The 23,246-nt window shown below is 41.2% G+C and overlaps 1 protein-coding gene across 1 annotated transcript; it reads left to right on the top strand.

The window, feature by feature from the left end:
- The first annotated feature begins 4,325 nt into the window (after window positions 1-4,325).
- On the top strand, window positions 4,326-16,080 carry LOC126636185 (cytochrome P450 2J4-like). Its single transcript, XM_050308129.1, has 9 exons — window positions 4,326-4,494; window positions 5,443-5,607; window positions 6,537-6,686; window positions 8,434-8,594; window positions 10,565-10,741; window positions 12,164-12,305; window positions 14,228-14,415; window positions 15,100-15,241; window positions 15,902-16,080. The coding sequence occupies exons 1-9, from the start codon at window positions 4,326-4,328 to the stop codon at window positions 16,078-16,080; spliced, it is 1,473 nt and encodes a 490-aa protein (XP_050164086.1).
- Window positions 16,081-23,246: the final 7,166 nt, after the last annotated feature.

Below are 23,246 nucleotides of genomic sequence, written 5' to 3'. Positions count from 1 at the left end.
GAAAGAACTTGAAGCGACATCTATAAATTGGAGGGTCTGGGCATTCTTTCCCATAAACCACAGAGGCATTTGTGGAGATAGGCTCAGAGGTTTTCCAGTCTGTCTCAGGATATTAGTGGGTGCAGGAGATATAAGAAGCTCTTGGAAGAAGCTTTCTAGAGAGGCAGACAATATTACCTGAGATAACACTCCCTCCGACTGATCCAGTTTGCTGTTGAGCAAACTTGTTGTATCCAAGTCTATCATTGGCACTTGGCAGGACAGCTCAGGGTTGCACCCACTAAACCAGACAGCATTTCATCCCTTCAGATGAAAATAGAAGAGCAGCCTCATCAGCCAGTTCTGGAGAGCTTTTCTTAACACAGGCAATGAGCAAGACTGGAAGACAAATGACAACAGTGAGCAGTCACAGTGTTGATAATTTGTCCTTTTTTACGACCCCATTGGTTGCCAGCAATGGGAATGTCTTCTTCACGACAGGTCATCTACTGGTGGGGATTGCTCCAGATCCTCCAATACTTTATTCTGCTTCATTATTTTTTCAGTTCTTTAATGAATTCCTTATCACAGTTAGCTGCTTGTACATCAGACAGCATAAATTAGCATATCATGTCCAAGAGAAGACTTGGCACCATTGAGGAATTCTTGAAGCCCTTTAGAAGCCTGGTGACTAAGGACTTGGCAAAAGTGGATGTTTAAGAGTTGGCGAATTTGCTTACTGGTAAAAACTGGATGCTGTCTGCCAAGACAGGAAGGATTACTTTTATATCCTGATTAGCTGACAGTGCCATCTCCAGAACTGACATCACTATCACAGCTGTGTTTGTTTCAGGTGCCTCTGCCTACCTTGTGTTTTGAAGCACCCCAGGCTAACAGGCAGGCATGTGTGAGATCACTAATCTGCATACAGGGTGAAACCTGGGTTGCCAGTTTCTTCCCCTCCAGGATTACCTTTATGGGATGGTTCAACCCATGTCCAGCATGTCCTGACGGGCAGGTGATTGCTACGAAGTCCCCTTGTGCTCAAACTGCCAACATCCCCCTGGCAGTAGCTCCACACTGGTAAGAGGTGGCTCATTTAAATGCAGCTGGATAGCAGGAGGAGAGGCAGCAGTTACTTGCCTTGAGCCAATTAAAAGCCACTAATCCTAAAGAAGAGCTGGTGGAGAGTGCTGAAGAAATGCTATTGGTGGTTGCATTTAGTAATTATTTAGGAAACGGAGCCTAGGCAATTTCCTGAATACATTTTCTATCAAATGAAGTTAGAGGAATCCCAGATTCATCTGTAGTCTAAGTCAACCCAAAGTCACCTTCCTTTTCCAGTGTGATAGAACCATATTCCAGGCTAGCTCCAGCTGAACACTGGTTAAAGTATCTACTGAGCTCAAAAGCAAGTAGAGCTTGAAGCTATCTAATGTCATCCTGGAGAAATATATGGGGAAAATTAAGTGGACCACAATGTTTCAGAGTTTCACACTTGAAACTCTGGCAGAAACAAAGATAAATCTGGAGAAGTGGGAGATCTAAGGTGGATGTTGGAATCTTTCTTTTCTGCCACAGAAATATAATGTTAAAACATAAATATATTCTGTTTAAGCTCTCAATTGTTACCTGGTGGAGAGAAGGATGGGAATTTATTGTGGTTCCTCTGGAAGAAAGTGGTGGTACTGGGTAAAAAGGAGATACAGAGAAAGTGCAGCTGAGTGCAAAGAGAAAACTCTGGTCTCTGACCAGCGTGCAGGAGGAAGGCAGAAGGGTGATGGGTGACATGTTGCCACTGGTGCCTCGTACTGTGGTGGGGAAACTGTTTCAGGAGCCTCCAGGCAGAGAGAAGGCTGTAGCTGCTCCCTTGAGTGGGTATCAGGGAGGCAACCGAGTTCTCAGCTGAGTTCTCAAGCGAGGGAACTGTGGCAGAAAGACCTGTGCCAAAAGCACCTGCAGAGGTGTGTGGAGCCAGGCTGAGGGGAAGGCAGGCTGCTGGCTCCCTGGGGCATGGTCTATGCAGGCCTTGGGAGGGAAAGGCTGCTCTGCTGACAGACCAACTTCTCACAATGGCCCCTTCACGTGGGATGGGGGAGGGCTGGGTCTTGGGGTCCTTTCTCACACCCACTCCCTCCTCCAGCACAGTGGTGACTACAGGTGCCAATCTGCTTCCTCTTCAGCTCCATTTCCTGCCCTTGTATTTTTTCCTGGCTGCTCCTGCCCCTGCTTTAGACATGGAGGGAGGACAGGACTGCTGCCAGGGCAGGGCCTTGGCATCGTGCAGGGAAAACACCACCAGGAAAAAGGTTTAAAGCCTCCTGAAGGGGTCAGAGCACGAGAGGAGACACAGATGCCCTGATCAGAGGGATGCTTTAGCAGAAAGGATGTCAAAGGCACAAGGAAGAGCTTTGGGCTGGTGTTAAGAGTATGCTAAAGGATGTGACAAGGGGCTGACAAGGGGCTGGAGGGTGTTTGGATACCTGGACTTGTGAGAAATGACTCTTAATGGGAAAACTGGAGGCTGCAAGACTAAAGAAGGATACACAGAGGTCCTGCTGTGAGGCTGCAGCCTTGGAGGGGTGAAGGCCTCAGGGTGTAACTTCTATCTTCACTGCCCAGTAGAGAAATCACTGGACAAAACCAAATTTTCCTGATGACAAATTGTTTAGATGGAAAATCTTTGCATATCTAAAAGGACAGGGAGTGTACTGCTTTGATTCTAAATAAAAAATGCTGATAAATTAGTGAATTTGAAGTAGATTTTGTGAGATTGCACTGGATACAGAGCGGGCAAAACTTAACAAAATTTCTTTTTTTAAAAGACTATTCTTTTTCCCTGTTGAAGGAGGGAGATAAATTAGAAATGATTGCCTTGAAAAAACCAAGCTGTTCAATGTACACAAACAATCTTTTGTGGAAACCTAGAAACATCCCTTTCTCAGTTAATACACATTGATCAGTTATGCATTAGTGGTTAGGAGGTGTCAGGGTTAGAAGATAATTGAATTGGAGGCCTGTAAACTGTGGACCGGCAGACTCCAGGCTGTTCTTTCTGGATAAGGGTCTTCAATGTCCCAGAGCCAAAACCCCTTGATGTAGTTTCTGTCCCAAAGACAGGGCACTTGCAAGAAGCAAGCTGGTGCACAAGTCATTATGGTAGGTTTTTCAGAATATCAGTGAAAACATGGCTCTTTTACAAGTGCTTTGCTTTTTGTGCATTTTTGACAAGGAAGCACCGATCCATTAACATTTCAATCTAGATCTGCAAAGGGACTGCAAAGGTCATTTCTGTATGGTGCCTAGAATCCTTGTGTGGTTTTCATGGTCTGTTTCCAGGCATGTGAACTCCCTTGTTTCTGCTGGCTTTATGGTTCCTGTGTGTGTTGAGGTGTGGCAAAGAGCCTTGGCTACAGACTCTGTTGTTCTCAAGTTACACATGTCATGACTTGTTCTTGCTGGGGCCCTTAGGTTCTGTTGTAGCTCAAGATCCCTGGTAGGTTTTTCCCATATTTTGATTTTTTTTTAACCTGTTTCATATTAGATGGACTTTCTATAGGTGTTATTTGTCTCATAAACTTTCTGATGAGTTCTCCAAAATCCTTTAGGGTATCCATCTCATGTCAAGACTGAAAGGGGAACTTCAGAAGCAGACAAAACTTCAGCGAGGTTACCTATTGCATATAGATTAGGGGGAAAAAAAGTGACGCCATAGGTTAAACCAGTTACGTTTTCCATTACATTCAAAAGCATCACAAATGTTGCTTTTTGTATTAAACAGTGGATAGTTGTCTATGTACCTTAAGATAAATGTGGGCTTTTAACTTCTATCAGCCTTGCCATTACTAGATAGAACATGTATATGGAATATAGATAGAACCATTTAAAAAGTCCAAGATTTAATGTCCACTTCCATTTGCATGCTTAATTTGTATGTATGGCTATTGCTTTTCTAAAAGCATTTGTGGAGTGTTTGTAGGAGCACATACCATCCAAAATTGTTTCAGAAAGATTAGGTGGAGAATTTACGTGTATCTACATTGCCTGGACAATCTTGGCCCTAGTCTTTTAAGACGCTGTTCCTACAAATCCTGTGATGCATATTTGATAAATATAATCTGGATGAGAAAGGGAGAGAGGTGTGCATCTATTAAATGTGCTTCAGCATGAGAATGTAATAAGTGGGACAAAAGGGGAGTGGTTGGTAATAAAGAGGGAGGGTTAGAGGCGGGAATAGTTGTTATATGAAATTGAAGCTCTTATGGAAAAACTGGTTGAGCAACCAGCCTTAACAGCTTCAATAGACTATTTTGAATAAAGACAAGCTGGTAAAAGCAGAGGGTAAAATGTTGACAATAAGTCAGGTTCTTATAGCTGTGGCTGTATTTCTTCTAATTACCCAGTTTTTAAAGTTGCAGCAAGCACAGAGATGGCTTCCTCCTGGACCAATTCCTCTCCCAGTTTTTGGGACCTTGATACAGCTGAACTTTCAGTTTAATCGTGATCTCCTCATGAAGATACTTTTTTTCAGATATTCCTAGTTGTTTAAAAGTCTTTGTCTTTTCTCATGTTGTTTTCTTTTTGAAAACATCTTCTCCTGAAACTATGCAGGTAGCAAAGTGTAACTGTTAACTGGCCACAGTGATATCACACCCGGTTTGGTTCAGAACTTCTGGTTTGGTTTGTAAAATAAGAAAAAGTTCTTGCAGTGTAAAGTATTTTGCCAAGCTAAGAAAACTGGTATTGGAATTTCGGAATATGTGAAGATCATTCTGATGCTTAAACCCATTGCCTTTTAATACGGAGTTTGACAAACTCATGTGAAATTTGATATAATTTGGGATTAAATTCTTTTAGGGATAATAGATCAGATTTGCAGTTAGGGAAAATATACTTTAAAAAAAATTACTTTTATGGCCTGAATTTGTAGCTTGCTGAGCACTGCCAGTCTCTAGCTTGAGCAGTAAATAGAACTTATTGCACTCCGTGTTTATGTGCTCACTTATAATGACAGGATTGAAAATGGTTGGGAGGAAAGAAGAAAGTAACTGGTACCACTTCTACAAGCTTGGTATTCCTCTGGCATTTCTGTGTTCTTTGTGCTACTTTACTTGTGCAAGTGATAGAAACTGTCTCGAAATAAATTAATGAATAGCAAATGCCCTTTTTCATATGAATCATTGAGAACTAGCCTTGGCTTATATACAGTAATAAAAGATACATAATGTTTCTTAACGTAGACCTGTGACTCTGAAAAGTGGGAACACTCAGCTGTTTCCAACAGTGAGTGCTAGAAAAGACATTTATGCTTTGTCATGGAAAATTATAATCTTGTGGGAAAGATGGAGAACATCACTCCACTTCAGGGATGGTCTTGTAATCAGTGCAAAAACAGGTTCATCCTCTATTTGTTTGCAGTGTGTGGGATTTCATCTGTGCTTCTCTGGCTTCTCTCCCATCTCTAGCTGGCAAAAATTCATGGCAATATATTCACCTTATGGTTTGGATGGGCCCCAGTGGTTGTACTGAATGGATTTCAAGCAGTGAAGGATGGTATGACCACTCACCCTGAAGATGTTTCTGGGAGGCTGGTGTCTCCTTTCTTCAGAGCAATGGCCAAAGGGAAAGGTGAGAATTTCTTGCAATAAACATTGCACAGAAGCATCATCTTTACATATTGCAGCTCTTTTGTAGCTCATAACCACAGGAAGCAGAGTCTGTCTACAAGGAATGACTGCCAGGTGAATTGCAAGGTAGGGAAGGGTGAAATAGCTTTTAGATAGTAGCAGGAGGAAAATACAAGCAAAAGAGAAAAGATTCATAATGTCTTGTGTGAAGTACTTACTGGAGCAGATTCAGAGTGATGTGATGAGGCAGTGGTTAAGCTGTGCTGTAGAGAAGTGGAGGAAAAGCAGGAAACAGCTTTTTTCCTTATCCTGGACTTGTTGCTTCCCACTATTACATTTTCAGTTGAAGAGTGAGATTGACAGTGGAATCTTCTTCCCATTCTCTTCCTTTTGTGAATGTTTTCTTACTCCCACAGTTACACCTAGAGGCTCAGTGAGCTTGTATTTCAACCTTGCTGTAGGTTTCATACCACCAACCACACTGGAAATTCTCCAAACCTGTCAGAAAGCCTAAGCAGTGAACTTTCCTGCCCTATGGACAGGAACATTTATCCCTGCCTGTGAAAAGTCAGAGCTCTTTCCCCCTTTCCCTTCACAAGAATCATTACCCTGATTCAGGTGAGCTTCAGGCACAGCAGGGTGTGAGACAAGTGCTACAAAGAGCATCTAGAGAAGCAGCTGGCAGACATCCTGAGATATCTGGTTGTCTTGGATCAAGCTTAATCCTGCAAGTCATCTTATTACCCAGCTGAGTTTGTCCTCTTCAGTCCTGCCAACATACTTACATGCCAGAATTGTTCCTTTGTGCCTTCATGTTCTTAGGCAATGCAGTAGTTTAATTATATTCTGTGGCTTAGTATATCCTTTAATGTAGGCCTTGTCTATAATTAATATTAGCATGATAAAGAGCTCTTCCTTTAATGGATGTAGGGATTATGTTGGCAACTGGTCACACCTGGAAGCAGCAGAGAAGGTTTGCACTCAGGACTCTACGCAACCTTGGCCTGGGGAAAAAAGGTCTGGAGCATCGAGTTCAAGAGGAAGCCCACTACCTGGTAGCCTTTTTTGCGAGCATGAGAGGTATCTCTGCAATAAATATCAATACATTTCTGCCATTAGTCTGATGTCCTTAGTGTATGAACTTCTCTGAAATTAAGGGCAACTTTTGTTCCACAAAAAAGTGTGCAGAGTCTTACAGTGTTTATGTGGAAAGGATCGAAAATGCAAAGACCCCAACTCTGTGTTTTCAAGGATACTATTATTGTTCAAAGTTATTTACAAAACAACTACATCTGTGAAGAAAAACTGGAACTTATTTATTATTTATATCACAGAATGCCCTAAGGGGAAAGGGATCTCTGAAGATGGACTAGTCTAACCTCTTCTCAAAGAAAGGTCACTCTGAGCAGGTTTCTTAGGGCTGAGTTGTAAATATCTGCAAGAATGGAGACTTTGCCACCTCTCTGGGTAACCAGTTCTGCTGTTCAATCACTTCTACAGTAAAAAAAGTTCTTATGTTTATGCAGAATTTAATGTATATCCATTTTTGCCTATTGCCTCACTTGATATTACTGAGAAAAATCTGATCCCATGTTCTTTATTCAGATGCCTCCCTAAGCCTTCTCTTCTCCAAACTAAACAATATCCCCAACCTCTCTTATGTCAGATGCTTCAAACCTTTAATTGTCCTTGTGGCCCTTTGCCCAATTTGTTGTAGTTTGTTGATGTCTCTTGTACTGGGGATCCCAAACCTGGACCCAGCCCTCCAGATGGGTCTGACCATTGCTGATCCAAGGGGAAGGATCACCTCCCTTGGCCTGCCAGCAATAGTTTCATAATGCATCCCAGGATGACGTTGGTCTTTGTCTCAAGGGCAGCATTGCTGGCTCATACGTGATGGGGGTTCATAAACTTATGGAGGCACTATCAATGATGATGAATTAAGTCTTGCCTGTAACTCTACACTTCGTGTAGCAGTGACTAGAATCTTGTCATGAATACCCTTCTCAACCCAGTTAGGATCATGTGAGTTGGATTTCCCAATATTGATCATTATGTAAAGGCACAATAAATCAGGACATGTCGTGGCTAGCATTATATCAGTTAAAAGTAATTAAATCTAGCCCAATCCTGTTTAAGAACTAGGAGATACTGAGATGTGGCCATATATGCAGGAGAAAAAAGCACAAAACAATAAGTTGCTAATCAGAATCATTGCTTGGGTGTTGGACAGTTGTATTGACACATACATAAATACAGTTGTTTACAGTAATTTATTCCAGAGTCACAAAATAGTGACTTGGGATTAGGTTTTCAAATAATTGCTTTAAAATGAATTATTGTATTTCTGCCACAATTGGTTGAAAGGAGTCTACATTATTTTATTTTACTGGAGGTTGTACATCTGTAGCAAGGTCAGACAAAACATAGTGGCCTATATGTCCTTGCTGGATAAGGCTGCCTCCCTTCTTGCAGTTCTCCCTTCAGGTTCCCTTTATCCACAGTGTTCTGAGTCATTCCCATGCTTGAGACATATTTTGAATTTGCTGGGCAGCAAATTTGCATAGAATTTTTTCCTTATCTCTAAATTTGCTCTACCATATTATGCAATACTTTACACATCTGGTGTTTCTTTAGGCTGCTACACATTCCTGGGATAATGGGATTGCACCACTGTTGTGAAGAATTGGTTTGATACTACAATTTTGTAAGAAGATTGCTGCTTCTCTGTGAAATGCAATGCTCTCTTCTGTGGGTAATCTATAACATTCTATGATTTCACTAAAGCAGGAGACATTAACAGTGACATTTATTATTACAATTGCAGGGAAACCTCTGGATCCTTCTTTCTCTCTTGTTCATTCTGTTTCAAATGTCATTTGTGCTGTCGTGTTTGGACATCGTTTCTCCAGAGAGGATGAGACTTTTCATGAACTGATTAGAGCCACAGAGCATCTGTTCAAATTTGGGGGCAGCTTTATTCATCATGTAAGCAAACTATCTGTTGTATTTCTCTAAATAAGATGGAGAGTGAGAAATGCAGATTCAAGAGGTGGTTGTTGGGCAAAAGTTTTCAAATGAGTGAGTGATGTCCTGTGCAGCTGTGCTGGGCAGTGCACTCTCTCAAAATGTGATGGTAATGCTCCACAGACCAGCCTCAGGCATTTGTGTTCATTGTCCTATGTTTGAGCACTCTGGTAGCTCTGCCTAACTCTTTGTAGCAAGGCATAGGCTCATGGACTCCTCCTGGGTCACAGTTTTTCAGCCTCTATGCACCAGACTCCTGCCTTGGACAATGTGATCCTTAAGTATTAAAAGTCAGGTCTAAAAGTGTGATTCATGTGCTAAATTTAGACATTGTTTTATACAGTGAACAGAGAGAAGAATTATTCAAATACTGAAATGTTTTGCCTGTGGCTACTTATCTCCATATCCTCTTTAAGACTTGGACTTGAAGACTTCCCAGAGAAATTCTGCTCCTTCAGCCTGAGTGAGGAGTAGCTCTAGACACAGGCAGCAGATGACAGCAAAATGCTAAGCCAGCAAATGTAACTCTAAGCTTGGCAATCAAACAATCTGGGAGTCAAGGACTCATCTAACATTAGAGGCCTCCTTTGCACAGAAGTGAATTCAAAATTTTCTGGGAGTTCTGGTTCTGTCCCACTGCTAAAGTTGTCCCATACAAGTTATGCAGTAACTTCGTAATGTAAAACACATAAGCAATCCCTGTAATACAAAGATTTCTCTCCACATCCCACAGAGCATTCTTCTCACTGGGTTATGGTCAAGTTCCCTTTTGCTTAGCCTAGCACTGGTCCTGTAAGCTGTGTGTAGTGGTGGCAGGTGAGACCTGCTTTTAGGATAGAGAGCATAACTCCCTTTCTTGCCTCCTTCCTATCCTGGCTTTGCTTAGTTCAGTGAATAAGATACTGTTTGGGGAAACAAGAACAGGGGTTCAAACCTTTCCAGAGTGATGGCCGCAATCTTCCCACTTCCCAGTTGCAAAGAGTACTCAGTATTGTGTGGAAAATGGATGTTGCTGCATCCACATCCCAATTTCCTAACTGCATCCCATGCCGTCAGGCACTAAGCAGGAGAACACTGTGGACTGTGTTTCTCCAGAAATGGAGGAGGAGTTTTGGTAGGACCAGTAGCCAGGAAGGTGGATGGGAGAAAGTACACTGCAGATACAAGAACAGGGCATACAAATTATCCAGGCATAAGGATAGGCTGAAAATCAGAACGAACTTTCTAGCTATCAGAATAGGTAGAAAGCAGCTATTCCTTACTCCAGGTTTTCCCCAACGGTAAGAGAGAAGGAAAAAATTAATCTGGTGTCAGCTAACACCTTCTTCCTTTCTAGAGGAGAGCACTCAAATTTAGGTAGCTGTTAGGTAGCTGTTCCTTAGATTTTCTGGATTTCAGATATTTGAAATTTTATCGAGGACCCTTGAGAGGCCGATTGGTAGAGTGCTTTAGGGATTACCCAGCCTGTATAGCAGCTGCCAGCAGCCGACCCTTGCTTTGGGTTTATCAACTCCTTTTGCACATCCTGGCGAGGACAGTTGGCAAGTTTTGCTTTTCCGTTCCAGGTATTCTCCACTGGAGGGCAGGATGTCACTTTTAAAATGCCTGAATGCAGTTCACAGTAATTGAAGACGTGAGTCAAATAACTGAATAGATGAACACAGTTCATTCTAGTTATAATAATTGTAATTTGCCTTGTGATTGAGCTGAAAGCCTGTGGAACTCTGAATCCTAACATCAAAACAGCTAGAACTTAAATAACGTACTGTTTCACAGCTTGAAAGCATGAGCACAGACTTTGACAGGATATTTGCTAATGAGGTCCAAACCCCATGCTAACATGAACATCACCCTCTCTTTGTAGCAGGCCTTTCTAGTGCATTTTCTACTGATAGAGACTTTGTAGTGCTTCTTGTGTGTCACTCCCACAGCTGTACGAAATCTTCCCCTGGCTGATGTGCCGTCTCCCTGGGCCCCACAAGAAGGCGCTGGCTTGCTATGATGTCCTGAGCAACTTTACACGGAGAGAGATCAGAATGCACAAGGAGTGTGGGACACTGGATGAACTGCAGGATTTCATTGACTTTTACCTGGCTCATATTGAAAAAGTAAGGTTTTTTCTGTCAGGCTGCAGGCACTCATCCTGTATCTCCTGTCACAGCCAAAAAGGGAGCTGCTGTCCTGGGCACTGCCTGCCTTGTGTACGCCCTGAGCAGCTCTACTGCTGTGCTCAGTCACTACAGACGTGCAGCCAGGGGAGAAATCCCTCCCATCCATAGTCTGTTAGCTATTTCTGCCAGCCTGCTCTTCAGTCCTTCTGCTCTTGTCTTTATAGTGCAAGATTTTTTATTATTATCGGGAACAAAAGCAACTATCTTGTGGGCTCCAAGCACACTGCAACTGTGAAATTGTCATTATTGTCCAAGCTGATACTTCTGCCAAAGAGTCAAATCAGATCTCCTTGCCATGATCATTTATTTCTATATAGTAACCAATAACATCAGTTTGTATTTCTAACTGCTAATTCTTTATTAATCAATTACCACATCAGCTGCTATATTTTTATGGCCAGGGTGGATGTCTGCTCAACTGGCTTCTAGTTCCTGGGATTCCCTTGTTTCAATTTTTTTTTGTATAGTCACATTCACACATCTGGCTTTCAGAAGCATTTAACTGCTTCTGAAGCATTTCACTGCTGTTCTAAGATTTATGAGTCTTGAAAATCAGTGGACCAGAAATTGTTTCAGTGAGCTCTTCTGGGGTCTGCTGGATGGAAATCATCCAAGTTTGTTTATTAAAAAAATTGAACTGTCTCTAATAGATGCACAGGAGCAATAAAAAAAGATTAGATGGTATTACAACAGGGGAAAACATCTTTCCCACTTTTCAGCTGCTCCACTGGCAAGAGAAAGGTTCAAGACCCCTGAGCATAACCTTCCTAAATTTAGACAATGAATTTCCCCAAACCATAATGATGTTCCTTTATGGTTTCAGTGTATATATACATGTCCTCACACTTCTAACTGAAAACTGTGAAACCTCAGAGAAGCTGTGTGTGAGTCATTGTGCCCTTGTAGTGAAGAAGAAACCTGAATACCAGAGGTTAAGAACTTTACACAGCCCAGTGTTCATTGCCTTGTCACTGCATTGCTTGCTAGAAAAACTAAGTGGCGGACTGTGACTTGAGGCATGAAGAATGGCATGCTGGCAGACATCTTTAGAGGAAGATTTACTTATGAAACCTTCTAAATGAACCACTATTTGCACACTTAAGCCGATAATCCCTTTCTGCAAAGAACATGCAATTTAGCTTCATGATTAAAAGGGCAGTAAAGATGTCTTATCTCTCTGTGAAACGTTTGCTTTTTGTATTGATAGTCATTTTTGGTGTCTAACATTCCTTGTCAGTCTCTGTATTGTCCTATATGCAAACACACTGCAGCTTGGGACCAGTTATAAATCATATTTAACCCTATTTGGAGTTTTCTAACTTTCGTGTATAAGCCTCTATTTTTTCTTATCATTTTCAGTCCAAAGATGAACCCAGGTCTACATACAATGAAGACAACATGGTTTATTCTATAAATGACCTTTTCCTGGGTGGATCAGAGACAACAAGCACTACTTTGAACTGGGGTCTGCTCTATATGGTGGCATATCCAGACATCCAAGGTGAGTAGATAAGCCCCTCACAAATATCTCTCAGGCAGTAGAACAGCCAAGTTATAACATTTGCATGGATCAGAGATTATTCCTAGATACTGATACATGCCTAGTGCTACATGTACCTTTTTGTACTGGTGTATCTGTGCTAGGCAGCATCAGTAGATGCAGGGGATCTGTACACAAGCTCTTAGAGCAACCACAGGCAGTTCTGAGTTAACCACTCAGGAATTATGCACCTGTATAGGAGATTGGGGCTGACTGAGGTGTAGGGGTCTGTGGGGAAATGAAGACTGTGGCAGAGATAAGAGGACTGGAGTCACTGTTTGGGAAGCCAGTAGTTTGCACATGTGTTCCTTAAAGGAACGGTGGCCACTGCTGCAGCCATTGGTGAGGGGTGCTCATGGTGCTTCAGGAAATTGGTTTGGGTTCTCTCTTAGCTGATGGCTGAAAATAATTAACCTGAAACTGATGTGTGATAATAGGAGTGTCACTGTTTGGAAACTTACTTCAGTTGGGCTTTGTATTGCTGAGTATCAGTAAGAGGGACTACAGGGGGTCCTGCCCCTCTTGGTGCTCTGTAGGTCACAGAAGAAATACAGATAATTGTCTGAAGGTCAGTTGCCAACCTTGACTTTACTTTTGCCCATCAGTCCATTTCCAATCCCAAGGTACCAGGGTGTCTATCTAACCTGTGATTAAATTAACTCTGTGATGTGTTTGAGTTTCTTGTAATAGAAATTATTATTCCAGTCAGGAGGGGAAACTGATGGTTCATCTGTTACATATATTTGTATTAAAGAAGCTTGTTTTTAAGTCTAGTTTTTAAATAACCATTAATCACTTCCATATATCACTGAATGAAAACAAAAGGAAGAAGGACGTCTTATGCTGGATAAGAGAAACCTCATTGTTAGATCACAGAACATGTGCAAATACTCAGAGGAGAACAGGATTTTAAATGGAGGAAAGACATGAACATAAGAAAAAATTGCTCATCTTGTAGCTGTCAGACAAGAAAGTCTACTTAATCTTATGTTATCACATGTTTTGTTATCACCTATGTAATTAAGGTTATGCAAGCACTGACTCACCTGTGTAATTTTGTTTAGTTAAATATAATACCTTGCACATCTGTGAGAAAGCAGGATGGGTGCAGAGTGATCCTTCCTGGGCTTCTTTCTGAACCCATTCATACTGTTGCCTGTGTTGACAACCAGTGACAGTGTTGTGCAGTTCCATTTTGTAACATATGGAAAAATTTGGCCTTTTGCCTCATCACTAAATCAGGCTCTCCTTGTGCTCTCAGTAACCCAAACAGAGATGTGTGTATATATTATGCAGTAACTGATTACTTCGAACTACACTGGATCCTGAAGTAGTCATGCTTGCTTTTGCAAGATAGTTCTTCATAGAAGGAAGTTTACTTAAAAATCTTTCTGGATATACATTTTAAACTCTGTAAGGTGCTTAAATCTCTGTTTTCAGAGCCTGCCTAGCACAGCTGTGTGACGGACTGCTGGCAGTCACAGAGCAGGCTTGATGTGATGCAGAATGGACCTCCCTACATCTTACTGTTGCTTCAAGCAGCCTGGAAAAAAGACAGGATCATTTATTAAAAACCTAAGGTGGTTTTATTAGGTGGTATGTCCTGCCTCTCTGGAGGTTTATAAAACAAAGTTTTGTTTTTGTTAATCCTCCCAAGACTCCAGTGCAATAAGTGATTTAAAACAAGCTATTTTTGTTCAAAAGGTAGGTGCCAAGGAGTAGATACATTTCTTTCATGGTTTTTGGGCATTGTTCTAATTGGCATTGTTTCACTTAGCAGACATTCTACGTAAGAACCATTTCCTTTTAACAGAATCTTAAATGGAATTAGTGAAAACACTTGATAGGTTTTTCCACCTGAAACACTGAATATTTCTCCACAGAGAAAGTTCAGAAGGAGTTGGATGCTGTTCTAGGTCCTTCCAAGTTAATCTGCTATGAGGATCGGAGAGAACTGCCCTACACAAATGCTGTGGTTCATGAGATCCAACGCTTCAGCAACATTATCTCAGTTGGCATGCCCAGGGTGTGTGTGAGGAACACAACATTGCTTGGCTTTCCCCTCAAAAAGGTACAGAGGCAGTTTCTAAGTTGCTGCACACCTTTCCTGCATCAGTAGAGCAAGGTGTGGATTAAGATCTGTTTGAGCCAGGAGCTGCTCCTCAGTAGCAAGGGGACTGGACACCTCTGGGTGCCATTGAACAGAGACAAGAGTTCATCTTTCAGGCTGAGCTACACAGCTCTTAGGGAGAGGGTGATCAGGAGTGAAAAATGCACCCGGATGGAAAATGATATTTTAGCAAAGTGTTTCTACAAACCAGTGAAGATAAAATCTTTGTGATTGATACTGAAGGAAACTGTGGTGGATTTGTGCTGATAAGGCATTGGAAAGATTTCTGACTGAATTTTTGTGTGCAGAAAGCCTGTAAAAAATCTGGGGAGAAGCATGGCAGTTTGCAACTGGCTTTTGTTAAAGACACTAAATCACAGAAAATCCTAACACTGGAAGTGAAAATGGGTTAAATACAAATAAAGTTGTTAGTTCCTATTGACATGGTCATTTCACTTGTCTGGCTTGGACCAACATTTTGCAGCAAAAATATTTTGAGTTCCTCACAGTCCTTACTGGGGAACTGAGTCTATCAGCACAAAAACCTGAACTCTGAGAGGGAACAAACACCAGTCTCACCAGCTGGCTCTGGCTGCTGGGTGAGGACTCACAGCCAGAACTGAGTGAGTGTTTTTCTCCTTTCAGGGCACCATAATTCTTCCAAATATTGCTTCATCTTTGTATGACCCAGAGCAGTGGGAAACACCTCGACAATTCAACCCTGGTCACTTCTTGGATAAGGATGGAAACTTTGTGAGCCAAGAAGCCTTTTTACCATTCTCAATAGGTAAATGGACTGACAGCACACGCATTAACTGTTAAGATTGGGAGTGTAGAATGAAGATGTCTATTAAAAAACTTTGGGTTTCTATTTTAAACCTTTTTGTGGAAAACAGTGCTTATATCAACATGATTATTTTCAGTAACTTTTGTTCTACTGAACAAATAATAACATGGATAAACAGAGGTGTCTTGACAAATGTATATATCTAACCTTATTTTTGGAAGGAAATTCTCTGCTAATGATCATGTCTATTGATTTGGGGCATACATTTCACACCAGACATACATTTTGGAAAATACTTGCAAGCAGCCTTCCTGATTCTTTATGCATACAACACCAGTGCATGACATCTCCCAGGAAAAGCAGGTCCTTATTCTTCATTTATATGATAGAGAGAATTCCTTTCAAGTTGTCAGTCAAATTAAGATGAGATTTTTGAGGTAATTGAAGGGATACTTGGAGCAGAAGGGGCACACAGTTATCTATAGCTGCAGATAAGATTTGTCAAAGGAAGAATTACACCAAACTTTGTGTCACTGATTGCATTAAGTCCTGAAGAAATTCTTAATTAGGCAAAAATATCCTAGCTTTGTGTGAGAATGAATACAATCGCTGTTGAAGTCAGGGTAATTTACTCACTGTCCTCCCCTCTTCCCTCTGCAGGGCACCGTGTGTGTTTGGGGGAGCACCTAGCGAGGACCGAGCTCTTTATTTTCTTTGCCAACCTGCTGAGGTCTTTCACCTTCCAGCTCCCCGAGGGAGTGACAGAAATCAACATAGAGCCCATTTTGGGGGGTACCCTGCAGCCCCACCCATACAGGGTTTGTGCCATTCCCCGCTAGGCTGGACATGTGCAATGTCCATGAAACATCTTTGTTGTTTTTGTGTATGTATGCCTTGAGAACATATAACGCTTTTTGTCTTGGATTTGAATTTCTACTCCAAAAACCACCTTTTGTCTACAGCAGAAAATTTTGTTCCAGACCCTGTTACCTGCTCTTGAAGGTGATCCTTTTATTTTGTAAAAGTTAATTTGATCTGTAAGGCACTATCATTCTCAGCCATAAAGGAATCTTGCAGTTGCTGTCTGGCCTGGCAGATATAAATCTGGTACACTGGTGAGCAAATGACAAAACTGACCAGCTGATTTCAAAATTAATTCATTATCTCTGAGTTATCCTGTTTTAAAAAGCAATGAAGTTTAGGAAAACAAACCTGTAAGATTCTGTCTCTTGATGTTACTATCATCAATTGTAACATTTCAGTCAACTTTTTGTTGATGGTCGCTAATAAAAGATATGAAGGAAAAATTAGCAACTGGTTTTATTTTGTTTTATTTATGGATGACTTACAGCTCACTGAGAATTTCTAGACTTGATCCAGGAAAATATATGTAAGGCATCTTTAAACCTGGCAGAGGATAATTGAGTCCAGCAGAGAAAAAGTACAGGCTGAAACTTGGTGGAGAGCGAAGATACAGAGAGAGGATTTATTTTGGGGCCCATACTTTTAACATTTTAAAATTCTTGTTAGTTTTGTAAAGTCCTTTCTAACGGAGCAACACTTTACTCCCATGCATGACTCCTGTTAGGATCAGCACTAGGAAGTTGATACAGCAGGTGCAAGGAACTCTCCCAAGGGGCAATTTGGGCAAAGTCTGCTGTAGTTAGAGTCGATGGTAAATTGAAAAATCTTCATGGAAAACACCAGAGAGATTTTTTAAATGCCTCAGCAGTTCAGCAGTATTCCTGAAGCCACAAAGGTTTGCCATATACACAAAATACTTGTCAAATGCAATAAAAAGTCTATAATAGCCAAAAAGGAAAAAAAATTGTTTCTCATAATGAGTATTTATATTGTCTGGAAAAGACTTCCAAAGTGTGAGTGAACTTGTACTTTATTAATATTCCTATTTCTGTGAGAGAGGACAGGACAGCTCAGCAGACAATCATCTGTTAAATCAGTTATCACTAGATGTTGTCCACTGCGCGATTGAGATTAGTTTTGGCAGTTCACCATGAATCACAAATTTAGACCAGTCCCATTATTTCTAATTCAATAGCTGATGGAACACAGCATCAAAATAGAAACCACTTGATATTTAGCTGTTATTAAATTAAATGGCAGGACAGCAGAAGTGAAATATGGAAGAGCACATCCTGACATTTTATTTGACAGAAAACTATGCCCTGTTAAAAACTGATGTCGAAGTCTGTGTGGATTTGCATGTGTGCATGGGTAGATAAGGCAAAGCAGAAACCGCTGTGATCTGGGGATGTTGGAGCTTCTTAAAAATGAAGCTGAAAACATCAGTAGCATTACAAGCATTAACATCACAGCTATGTGATGCTGTCACTCCTGACAGCCACATGCTTCCCCAGACCTCCTTCCAAAAGGGAAGATCAAAAAACTGGCCTGGACAGAAGTGTGCCCAGGATGGCCCATACACAGCCAGAGCAGGATGAGTAGCCTGAACCCATGGGAATGGCACGACTCAAACCAAGGAGCATAAATCTGACTGGTCCAGGGGTGGAGAGGAGACATGCAGGGCACTTCAGAGGGAAACTGGACATCGCACACAGGCAGTTTATTCACACGTGGGTGTGCTAATGCCTGTCTGTGACAGGAACTGCTCACTGGTGATTTTTAGTCCATTGTGCTCAGGTGTCCAGGAGATGATTGCTCGGCACATGAGACGTGGCAGCAGGACATCAGCAGGAGGCTCCCAGCAATGAGATGGGAGAGCTGTGTTTTTCGGGGCCTTTGCATTTCTGTTCTTGCCTGACCTATTTTAAAAGTGAGTCACTTTAGCTCATCTTCTAATAAAGCCTGGTCTTTTTGAGCTTTTAAAAGCCTTTTAAAGCACAGCTGACGTTGGCACAGAAGGCCAATGAAGCTGAGAGCAGCTCTGAGAGAAGCCTGGATGCCACTCATGAGGTCTGTGATAATTCTCTCAGTCTTGGCTGTGGGGTGTCTCCTCCAATCAGGCTGCTGACCTGTGTCACTCCAGGGCTGCTGATCTTTAAGGGGTATCTTGGAGACCACCCCTGATATCCTTAATTCCTCTCTCTTCTTTTCTTTATTGCTTCTGTGTTATTTCTCATGTCTTCCTAAGGCTCCATTTTCTAAAGTGGCACCATGCAACTGTTCAACCACAGAGTGGAAGATCTGGCTAAAAAGGAAAACACAGAAAATGTAGAGAGGCAAAGTTGAAGATTTTGGGTTCGTGTAGCTCTTGGAGAGGCTCAGAGCCTGTGAATTTGCGATATTCATCTAACACCCTTTTCACTGAAAGTTTATACACAAAGCAAATGTAAGTAGTAAAGAAAAAAATTCTATATTTCAAGGGGTATGAGGAAAAAGGAAACTGATGGTTTCTCAAAACTGCAGTACATCAGGAAGGCTCTCTGGCAGATGGGCAATTTAATGCCTTTTTTGAGTTTGGTTGTCAATGAAAATGGCAACAGTGATCCAAAGACCAATACATTCAACACCACTGATGTTCATGGATGATTTCTGTCTAGATTAAGAAGAATAGGTTAGAAAACAGCTGGATAAACGTGATGTTTTCAGATTAGTTGGATTGATTCATTCCAGGTTACTTAGGGGAACACTATCAACCTCAGAGCTATTAACAGTTATCTATGAAAACCTGTGGAGGAGGGGAAAAGGTCAAACATTTCCTTGTCTTCAGATAGTAAGAGAAGCTGCAGTGTTATAAATCAATCAGCCTAATTGTACTTCTCAGAATATCCTGGAAAATAATCAAATTGTAAGCACTGGGAGGAAACCAGAAAGAGTCAGTGCTCACCCAATAATGTCAAAGTTATTTAGTTTTGTTGGATGACATAGTTAGAGGTCTGTTTTCAGGAGACAGGCTGTTAATATAATGTACTGCTCTTTAATGTGGCTTTGACACTATCTTGGGAACCCTATGGAAATGTGGGGTATCTGAAGCTTTGTAAAACTTCATGGAAAACTCAGGAAATGCGTAAGAATGTCAAACTGGAAAGATACACAGAATGGGATTCTGTCATGCATTTACTACTGTTCAATAGTTAATCAGAGGACCTTCATAGTTAGTGCAAACACCAGATTTGGGTAGTGTCTAATTTCTTGATGCCATCAGATCCCAAACTGATGCCTGCAGCAAGGTGAGAAACAGGTATTCCTGAACTTGTCATAGTTCACAGAACTTAAAAGCAGGACCGTTTTATTTTGATTTATTACCTTTGTGAAAGCGTGGATACTTCTTCTTAGCAGTTTTAATGTCAGATAGATGGGGAGGTGAGGGTGACCCTGTTCCAGCATCTCTTATTATTCCTTCCTTCCTTCCTTCCTGGAGTCACAGTTTTCTCTGGGGAATTTCTCTGGGATTTTTTTCTTGATCATTATGGTTCCCACGCAGTAGAAAAATACATTTTAGTTTTGCAGTGACTCAAAATGCCTCTAAAAGCCATAGAATTCAAACTGAAGTTTGCTGTTCTGAGCTAAACCATTTTCTTTAGATTTTCTGGAATAAAAGATACAGTGGGAAAATCAGAAGGTCCTCATTAAGAATTTCTGAGTGGTTATTTGAAACTATATTTGTCTGTTGAGATAATTGGCCTAAAAAAATCCCAATGAACAGGATTAATTTGAAGTAATATTTCGGATGACTTTGGCATATCTTTTGCTTAGTGAAAAGCTTATGAACTTGTCCTTATATCTGCAAAGAAATCTCAGCCTGTGGTATTTTTAGCTAACACTTCAGAAACTATTTATTTGCTGTCCTGCAGTGTGAGATTCTAATGTTAAAGGAATAACAATAATAAAATTGCATCCCTTTCCCTGAGCAGTTTATGAGATACAGCAGATGAGACAAGAGACGAGCTAATAATGTGAATATATTCTGGGGTCAGCTGGTGATATGATGATATTCTACAAGGACTGCATTTTAAGGAGCATTACAGAGAAAATGGAAAAAAAAATTGGAGTCTTTTGTAGGATATTCTTTTTGAAATAACTTTTTTGAACACTATTAAAATGTTTATTTCAGTGATGCATAGGCTCTGTCTCGTAAATTCAGCTTGGACTGACAACTGCAAGCTATAGATGATTCCTTTCTCTGTCAGACAGTCAGCTTCCCTTAACCTACTTGTGGGTAGTTTTGGGCAGGGACAAATATCTCAGCTACTACTCACCCCTGATATTGAGGGTATCTGCAGCTTCAGCACTCACGGACATAAACGAGCATCCTAGAGAGATGCAGACCATTATGGGATCTACAGGGAGAGTTACACGGGTTTTCAGACTTGCCACTCTCTGACACTCTTGTGGCACTGGCCTGAGTCCTGGCAGAACTGGGCACAGCTCTGCAAGAGCTCACAGTTCAGGGGTGTAGTCTTGATGCGTGTGTTGGGTCTGATGCTGCAGCTGAGGGAAGCTGTCTGTGCTTAAGCAGAACTCCAAGAGCTGCTAGGGAGAGTGCAGGCTAATTCTGCACAGATCAGGCACGAATTCTACAGCACAAAATTACCCCGCGTTAATATTTCAGCAGCTCACCCTCCGACGCACCAGGCAGAGGGCAGCAAAGGCCCTTCAAAGGGCTGTGCTGTCACACAGGGCTGTGCTGTGCTCTGAAACAAACCTGTCACCAGGGTACGCTGGAGTTCATCACACCTTCATTCGCCGACAGTATGAGACTGGCTGAGGATGAAACTCACATGCTACAATACAATCTCCTTAATAGATTTCTTGGACCTTTTGGTAAAGACAGTGTCTGCACGGTTTCTTGATTACAAGGTATGTGGAAATTATTCACTGTGACCATGTTCTTCTGCCCTCTGATCAAGATGAAAGGTTTCTAATTTTCTCTGTACTTAGAATCTCTCCCACATCAGGGAATGCAGTGCACTGAGGAAGCTCCCAAATAAATTATTGTGCGTCTTGCATTAACTTTCATTTTATCTAGGTGAGATGGTGGCATTCGACAAGGACCAGATGTTGGAAAAACAAAGTAATTATACAATTTGAAATGTGGGAATCACACCCATGAGGCTTAGAAGCAGAACATTTATTCCATTTGCCCTGCCTCTCTCCTTTCCTTTCTGTTAAGTACTGCCAAGATAAAAGAGAAAACTTTGCTATAATTAAAAAAAAAAACAAAACAACCAACCCCAAAACAACACCAAAAACCTCCCAAAAAAACCAAAACCCAAAACAAAACAGGAAATCTTGAATCAAATAATTCTGGCTACTTTTCATCAATTTTAGTTTACTGTTGGTTTTTATCCAGATTTGCAGGTAAGCTTCTGCAGTAGGGGAGACAGTTAGGACTAAAATTGCCTTTTACCTTTATGATGTGTTTGACTGGATTCTTAACACAAAGCTGACCAAAGTGATTCTCCTTGAACAGTGCTGTCTTCTAATCAAAGAAAGCCCTGTAGTTCATGAATCTGAGTAGTAAAAAATGTCTCAACAGATCAACCTGAAGCATTTAATGAAAAAAGACAGAGGAATTATCTTTCCATCCTCCCCTTTCCAAAAGTTCTGTGGAGCACTGACTCCTTTAGTGGGTTACATTACAGTGTAAATGCTGGGAAGGTGATTTCCGTGTTAAGTTTAGGACACAAGGAGTGTAATCTATTGTTATTGTTCAAACTTTTCTCATGTATCTCTGACTGCAGCAACCTGTGTCACTCCCCATTGACACCTGTTTGATTGCACATTATGTGCATGTGGTCCTTTTAGGCTTTAGGAAATTCTATATTTAACACTGCTCATGGTTATGTTAGTCTCTTTGTAGACCTGCATTATGAGGCATGCTAAAATGTCACTGCTGTTTGATCAGACTGTTAGTTACAGGACCCCCACTGGCAGGATGGACGTCACTAATGGCAGAGGTTGCTCTCAATTTCTCTCCACCATTAGCAGCCAGTGGGCATATTTAGACTTATCCCAACACCAAAATTTGAACAGAAACAAATCCTGCATGACTAATGTATCCATATAATTTCCTGTGGCAACTTCATTGTATTGTCTGAACACTGTGCAAAAGAGAACTTCACAGCTCCAGGAACTCTGATTTTCCTAACAGGGAAACAGTCCTCGTGGCCTCTATACCAACTTTGACAAATAGCCTTGTGTACTTCAGTCCTGAGTCTTTCAGAAGGTTTAGCATATGTTTGCATTTGGGTGTCAAAATATTAAAATAAGATAAAATTAAATATTTGTATTCAAAGTACAGTTGTGTTGGCTGCAAGTTGTGAGTGCGTTATGCTGCTCCAGACCCGAGCTTTGCTGTCTGAAGACAGACATCCATTCACTGAATGGATAATTGGAAATGGACTGCACCTGCAGGGTGGGGATTCTGACCTGCCCAGCACTGCACAGGCATTCATGGTGAGAAGCCAGCTCTCAGAATTGGTTTTCTGCTGGTCAGAAGGTTTTCCTGCTATTTTCTGCTATTTTTAGCATCAGAGAGGTGAAGCCTGAGACAACAGACCTGAATTTGTTCACAGAGCAGAGGCTGACAGGCACAGCCCTGTTGGTAATACATCAGGTAATTAAAGTCTTCATTCACACTAAGGTCTGAACTAAAATTTGCCATGGAAAAAACAAACTGTGCTCTTGGATATTGCTGTCCACCTTTCACTGAACTTGAAATTCAAGTTGACATGTAATCATTCAGTTAGTTTGAAATTAAAATATGCATATCCCTACATGTGCAACTAGTACTGTTTGCTTTAATGCAATTGTACTGGGACATACAGTAAGGGGGACATAAAACTTTGCTACAGTGCTGAGCTTACAAGTATTTATTTCTTCCTGTTTCAGCCTTATGATCCACCATTTCTACACTCTTGCTTAATCACCATTTGAAGTACCGAGTTTTTGAAAGCTTAAGTTAAAAAACCAAAACACATTTTTGAAAAAAGGACAAAAAGCTTTTCAATTGTTTTAAGACTTCAGAATGTTGTTTTGAACAGTTAAAAGTTCATTCTGTTTATAAAAAGCAGTTTCATTA

This window comes from Myiozetetes cayanensis, unplaced genomic scaffold (assembly GCF_022539395.1).
Source record: "Myiozetetes cayanensis isolate MyiCay16 unplaced genomic scaffold, myiCay2020 scf13, whole genome shotgun sequence".
Taxonomy (NCBI): Eukaryota; Metazoa; Chordata; class Aves; order Passeriformes; family Tyrannidae; genus Myiozetetes; species Myiozetetes cayanensis.
Note: the sequence above shows the minus strand (reverse complement) of the source record. Positions and strands in the feature narration are given on the sequence as shown.

Coding starts and splice junctions, on each gene's coding strand:
- LOC126636185 (XM_050308129.1), top strand. CDS start 4,326: ATGTTGACAATAAGTCAGGTTCTTATAGCTGTGGCTGTATTTCTTCTA. Junction 5,608..6,536: donor AGCAATGGCCAAAGGGAAAG/GTGAGAATTTCT, acceptor TAATGGATGTAG/GGATTATGTTGGCAACTGGT. Junction 8,595..10,564: donor GGGGCAGCTTTATTCATCAT/GTAAGCAAACTA, acceptor TCACTCCCACAG/CTGTACGAAATCTTCCCCTG.